The 6,199-nt window shown below is 37.3% G+C and overlaps 1 protein-coding gene across 1 annotated transcript; it reads right to left on the bottom strand.

Moving 5' to 3' along the window:
- Positions 1 to 639: 639 nt before the first annotated feature.
- Positions 640 to 1,608, bottom strand: LOC116100729 (olfactory receptor 51M1-like). Its single transcript, XM_031384467.1, has one exon. The coding sequence runs from the start codon at positions 1,597 to 1,599 to the stop codon at positions 640 to 642; it is 960 nt and encodes a 319-aa protein (XP_031240327.1). The 5' UTR covers positions 1,600 to 1,608.
- Between the last annotated feature and the right edge of the window lie 4,591 nt (positions 1,609 to 6,199).

The following is a 6,199-nucleotide window of genomic DNA, read 5'->3' as shown; positions in this document are numbered from 1 at the left end:
GACTAAACATGAATTATGATCAGTCATGGCAGGGTAGGGCTGGATGCTCTCCTGATTTGGGGTTCACATATCCTAAGCAATGGAATTGTCTGCCACAGTTTCCTTGACGGAACCTGTTCTCCTTGCACATCACTGTGCACCATCTCACACCTACAGCAGCCACACATACACAGTGGTTTCAGTTTAACATTGAATTGAGTTATAGGATTCAAGGGATTAAAACAAACAAGCAAGATAAAATCAGAGATAAACAGACTCAGGAGGAGGTTCAAGGACTTCTTTTAGAGGAACAATCATAGAAGAACAACTTCAGGAAGAATCGAGTGACTGTTTCTAAACCATTTTAGGGGAAGTGTGTCAGATTTTGATGAATTGATGTGAGCCTGGGGTCTGAGAGTCAGGCTTAACCAGAATAGAAAGAGAGGAAGAGGACTTCGGCCAAGCAGAAAAGATGGGAAGAAAGAGGAATCATAATTTAAGAAGAAGGTCTGTGTTCTTGAGCCACAACTTGGAAGAAAAGAAACATTTGCATTTTATTTATGACTTGGGGGTTGAAGCTCTCATGATGTTGGGTGTTATGACAGGAACTTAATGTGACAGAGTTTTGACTTATTAGATTAAGGACATTCAGTGATTCATTTATCCCCAGGACTCAGAATTGACCTTCCTAAAGGCTAGGAACCTGATGATTACTCTTCGGATTTCCTTTGTTTTAATACTATATATGACTGGGTTAAGCATGGGTGGTACAAAGAGGTAGACATTGGCCATGAGAAGATGCACAGCAGGTGGAGCATGTTTCCCAAAGCGGTGTACCAGGGACAGCCCCGTCATGGGCACAAAGAACACAAGCACAGCACAGAGATGTGAAGTACATGTTTGGAAGGCTCGGATCTGCTCCTCTTGGGAGGCCAGACCAGCCACCGTGTATAGGATGAATCCATAGGACAGTGCAATGAGCACGAGGTCCAGCATCACGGTGAACACCACTAGTGACAGTCCATATAGGTTGTTGAAGGTGGTGTCCACACATGCCAGGTGTATCACTTCCTGGTGTAGACAAAATGAGTGGGAGAGGACAAGAGGTCCACAGTAGGGAAAATCCTTCAGGAGGAGCACAATTGGGATAAGGGCTACAGGTCCCCTGAGGATGACACATAGGCCTGTCCTCATTACCCTCTCAACGGTGATAATGGCTGAGTACCTCAGTGGGTGGCAGATGGCCACAAAACGATCGAAAGACATGACAAGGAGCACTGCGGACTCCATGAAGGAAAAAGAGTGAATGCAGAACATCTGGATTTGGCAGGCTCCAAAATAAATGCTATGGTAATTGAACCAAAAAATACCCACCATGGTGGGCAAGGTAGACACTGACAGCCCCAGGTCAGTGAGTGCCAGCAAGGAGAGCAGATAGTACATGGGTGTGTGCAGACGAGGGCTGGTCTTTATAATCATCAGAATGAGACAATTGCCTGAGATGGCCACCAGGTACATCAAGAAAAAGGGGATGAAAATCCAGTGTTCAAAGGCTTCCAAACCAGGAAAGCCACTGAGGTAGAACATGGGGCTAAAATGAGTAATGTTGGACAGGACCATGAATTGAGAAGTAAGAAGATACCCTGCTGGTATTTCTCTAGGATGGACCTGAAAATAAATGGATATTTCTGATTATTATCGAGTTCTTCAGCTTCACAAACACATCTCTCAGGAACTTTGCAATGATCTCTTCCTTTATATCCTCAACCTCACTCATCAGTTATACCCTTTAGCCATTCACATCACAAATAACTGTCATTAGGTTTCTTATATGTCTTTCCCTCTCTCCCTCCTTTCTTTTCCCTACTTTTCCCTCCTTTCCTTTTCCTCCTTCATTTTCCTTCCTTCCTTCCTTCCTTTCTTTCTTTCTTTCTTTCTTTCTTTCTTTCTTTCTTTCTTTCTTTCTTTCTTTCTTTTTCTCTTTCCTTCTTTCTTCCCCTCTTCCATTCTTCCTTCCTTCCTCTCTTTCTCTTCCTCTCTTCCTCTCTTTCTTTCTTTCTTTCTTTCTTCTTTCTTTCTTCTGAGAGAGATGGTTTTTCTGTGTAGCCCTGGCTGTCCTGGAACTCGCTCTGTAGACCAGGCTGGCTTTGAACTCAAAGATCTTTCTGCCCCTGCCTCCAGAGTACAGATATTAAAGTCATAAGCCACCACCACAGGCTACTTATATTTTTTTTCTAGTCTCTTCTACTGGCTTTTTATCATGCCCATTCCTTAAATATGGCTGTTTTCACCTTTAGGCTTTTTTTTTTAGAATGTTCTAATATTTTTCTTTAGGCAATATAAATGACTCTCATGATTTGATTTTCCATTCTTGTTTTGAGAATTAAATCTGTGACTCTAGAAGATTTCTTTTAATTTCCAGATGTATATAGTAACACATATAGATGTGTAACTTGATGTGTCACAGCTATTTTTTTTTTTTAGTTTACTGTTTTTGAACAGTGTTTTATTTAACTGTTTTTGAATTCCCCTATACTTAAACTGTGACCAAGTAGAAGCCAATAATTTTGTCTTTGGACTTTTTTATTATTGTTATTATGTTACTTATCTTAGAGGTATAAATCACATTGTTCTTTTTTATATTTGCAATGCTCGCAATATAATTCTGATTATGACTCTCCCCACCCACCCAAATCCACACTGTTTCTTTCTTTCTCTCATTACGGTACAAACAGGTATCTAATAATAATAATAAAATAATATAAATTAAAAACAAAACAAACCAGAGACTGATGAAACAAACTATGAGGAACAAAAGAAACAAAGAGGAAGCACAAGAAACATATATAAATGCAGAGACACTTACTTTGTACACACAGAAATCCCATAAAAACATAAGACTGAAAACCATAATATATCTGCAAAAGACTTATAAGCAGAAAAAAGTAAGAAAGAAAGACAAAAGGAGAGAAACACAGAAAGAAACAAAGAAAAAAGATAGATAATGCTCAAACAAAGCATTATGAGACATGGAATCTCCAAAAGTGCCATTGATTTTGGGCAACTGTATCTTATAGAAGTAACTTCTAGCAGAGAAAACAGAAAGTGAGAGTGTCTGAAGTAGACTGCAGCTTAACTGTTTGAATGGCTGTAAAAACAAAGGGGCACACATAGACAATGGAGGAAGTAGAGGGTCCTGGTGAGACAAGAATCAAAAATGTAAGACAATAGCTTAATCTAGATTATGTATGACTTCATAGTGCATAAGAATTGTCCTTAACTGTTGACTTCCATTATGCTTAAACTGTAGCCAAGTAGAAGCCAACAACTGAGGCATCATCATCATTATCATCATCATCAACAACAACCCAGAGAAGAAACATTTTAATAAGATAGGAAAGAAGCCAGGGAATTCTGTTCAAGCATGTACTACAGAAGGTGTCCAACAAGTATTTGTAGTGCTGATAAGAAGTCAAGATAACAGGTGCTGAGAAAGGACCAAAGTGTAATCAACTTAGAAGCCATTGATGATCAAGAAAAGAGCCATTACAGCAGAGTGTTTGAAATAAAATCTTACTCTGAGGTATCAAGGAGAAAGAAGGAGAGTGTGAGACAAGTGTATCAGAGCAATGGGGTAGGATTCCACGATGCAGATGGTCTTTTTTTCAGGCTCACATATTCGAAGTGTAATCAGTAAGTGTTCATATATATTTCCCATCACTACATTTAGCTACTTACATGAAATAAGTGAAAGAGAATTTAAATAATCTAGATTGAACTTTGGCCAAATCAGCATAATCTGAATACAGAGTATAGGCAAATAAATGATTAATAATAATGATGTACTGTAGAGAATATCAAAGGTTAAAAATCCAGTTAATATATGAAAGAAGGAGGGATAATGACCAGAAAAGAGACTTTCTAGATCATGGCTTAGGCTTGATCATTGATTGTAGGTACATTATACAATTCTTGATGAGATCTTGAGGACATGGATGCAACAGTTAAGTTACTAAGACTTATATCATGATGATTATGAGAGTGAGACAAGTCAGTATGTGCTAGAATCTGCAGTGATATGCTGGAGGAGGTGAACCACATAAGGAGGATCCTGCGACAATGTATTAGGTGATGCAGAACAGCTCATGGGTGGATACTGCAAGAATGAAAACAAAACAAAACTACAACAAAATTAAAGTTGGTGGTAGCGCTCTTGGCCTAAGAAGGAAGCAGAGACAAATTTCTGAGTTCAAGGCAGGCCTGGTCTACTGAGCAAGTTCTGGAACAGCATGAGCTGCACAAAGATGCCTTGTCTTAAAAAACGCAAAGAAAAAAATATTTAGTTAAAATCAAACAAACAAACAAGAAAAAGATGATCAAGTCGAAGGTGAATCCACCTCACTTCAGACAAGGGGTGAGAATATTTTGCCCATCTATCCTCTCCATTTCTTTAGTAGTTCTCTATTCAAGTAAATAGTACACAACTTATTAATTTTATAGTCCATTTAAAGAAATGCTTTTCAAATGCACCTGTTGGGACCTATTTTTACTATGTCTTTAAAATATCTGATTTAGTTAGGTTAGCAATACATATATGCTTTACCTTAAGTTCCTCCTTTAGAAGTTTTGATATCATATTGTCTGGTTTCCTCCTCCTCCTCCTTCTCGTTCTTCTTCTGCCAAGATAATTTTCCCTTTAATATTCTGGCAAGTGCTGTTTACACCTAAAGTTTGGTTAGTTGATACACAGACACAAACACATTAAAAATTAAAATTACTGTGCACATGTAATTTTACTTTCTTATTGTCACTCTATTATCCATCAATGGTATATTCTTTTTCTAAAACTTTCCAACACAAGCATTTTCTGTTCTGGGTGATAATCGTCCTGTCATAAAGCATCTAAACTGTTAAAGTGCTCATTCTCTCATGACTTTCAAAGTTTGTTAATTCCCTGTTCCTTAATACTTGACCACTGCATTGTGCTAGGTGTAAATATGTATATAAATACACATTTATATTTGTTTTGCCACAAAATATACCAATATATTCTAGTAACCATTCCCATTATGTCCTTCTTCCCCTTACTCAAAATGCTCATGGTTCTCAATTTCCTGACTTCTTAACTTCTCATTTATTATTTATTATTATGAAGATGCCTGTGCATATTTGTATCTAGCCTAGATTTGTTGTATAGTCAGTCTGTCTCTTTCTGAGTTGCTTGTGAGTGTTTGCCAATTATACTTAACATTTGTCACTGAGTTCAATTCCATCACCCCACACTTAATTCTCCTCTACCTGTGATTTTTTTTAGATATCAGTTACTATTTCCAAATATCTACGACAATATTTTGATAAAGAAAGAGTTCAATCTTTTTTACCTTTTAAGGAACTCTTCATGTATTTCTTTGTCTTTATCTTTGTAATCATCATCTTAGTTCTCAGTTTTCCCATCCTGGATGAGCCCTGTGATGAAAACTTGCAGTGTTTGACCCTCTCTCACCAGAGTCCACCTCCTACTGTCATAGCTCCACTTGGAAAGTGCTAACTCTGAGCCACTATGGCAGTCCTTCACTAGCTTCCCTTTGAGCACAGTAAAAAGCTGTGGTAATGGGTTCAGTTTCTTGACGTTACCAATAATTCACAAAGGATATAAAAATGTTTATACATTTATGTTTATTATAACTATAAATTTTTTGTGACTATCTCACAGATGACACATAAGCTGTGTCTCATTCCAAAGTATATTATCCTAATGTCATATAAGAGTTTGTAGTACACTACCCCAGCCAAGCCCTACCTAGTTTGGAGCCTTTCCAAACATCCTTTATTTACTCCACTCAGTATAGTCTTGTTGTTCTTGATGTTCTATGCATTTTAATTTTTTTTTATATTTTATGTTCCTTGCTTTCTTAGCAAACAATAGCCTTTGTTCTTCCAACTCATAAATGCTTCCTGATTATTTAAGACTTAGTACAAATATTCCTCCTTACAATTTTGTCCGGACTTCATTTTGTAGAGTTAGGAGAGTTCAACTAGTAAATATTCCTTGATAGTTTAAGACTTAGTATAAATATTTGTTCTTCCACATTTCCCCTGACTTCATTGTGTAGAGTTAGGAGAGTTCTCAGTGTTTACATCATCCCTTTTATGTAACACCATTGAAATGTAACATACATATATATCTCTTGAAGTGTATACTTTCTGTAGTTAGATAGGG

Source organism: Mastomys coucha, unplaced genomic scaffold, assembly GCF_008632895.1.
Source record: "Mastomys coucha isolate ucsf_1 unplaced genomic scaffold, UCSF_Mcou_1 pScaffold21, whole genome shotgun sequence".
Lineage (NCBI taxonomy): Eukaryota > Metazoa > Chordata > Mammalia > Rodentia > Muridae > Mastomys > Mastomys coucha.
The sequence above is the reverse complement of the archived record's forward strand: the minus strand, read 5'-3'. Positions and strand labels throughout refer to the sequence as shown.

What these genes read in the sequence shown, in the direction of transcription:
- LOC116100729 (XM_031384467.1), bottom strand. Translation starts at nt 1,599, where the DNA reads ATGGTCCTGTCCAACATTACTCATTTTAGCCCCATGTTCTACCTCAGT.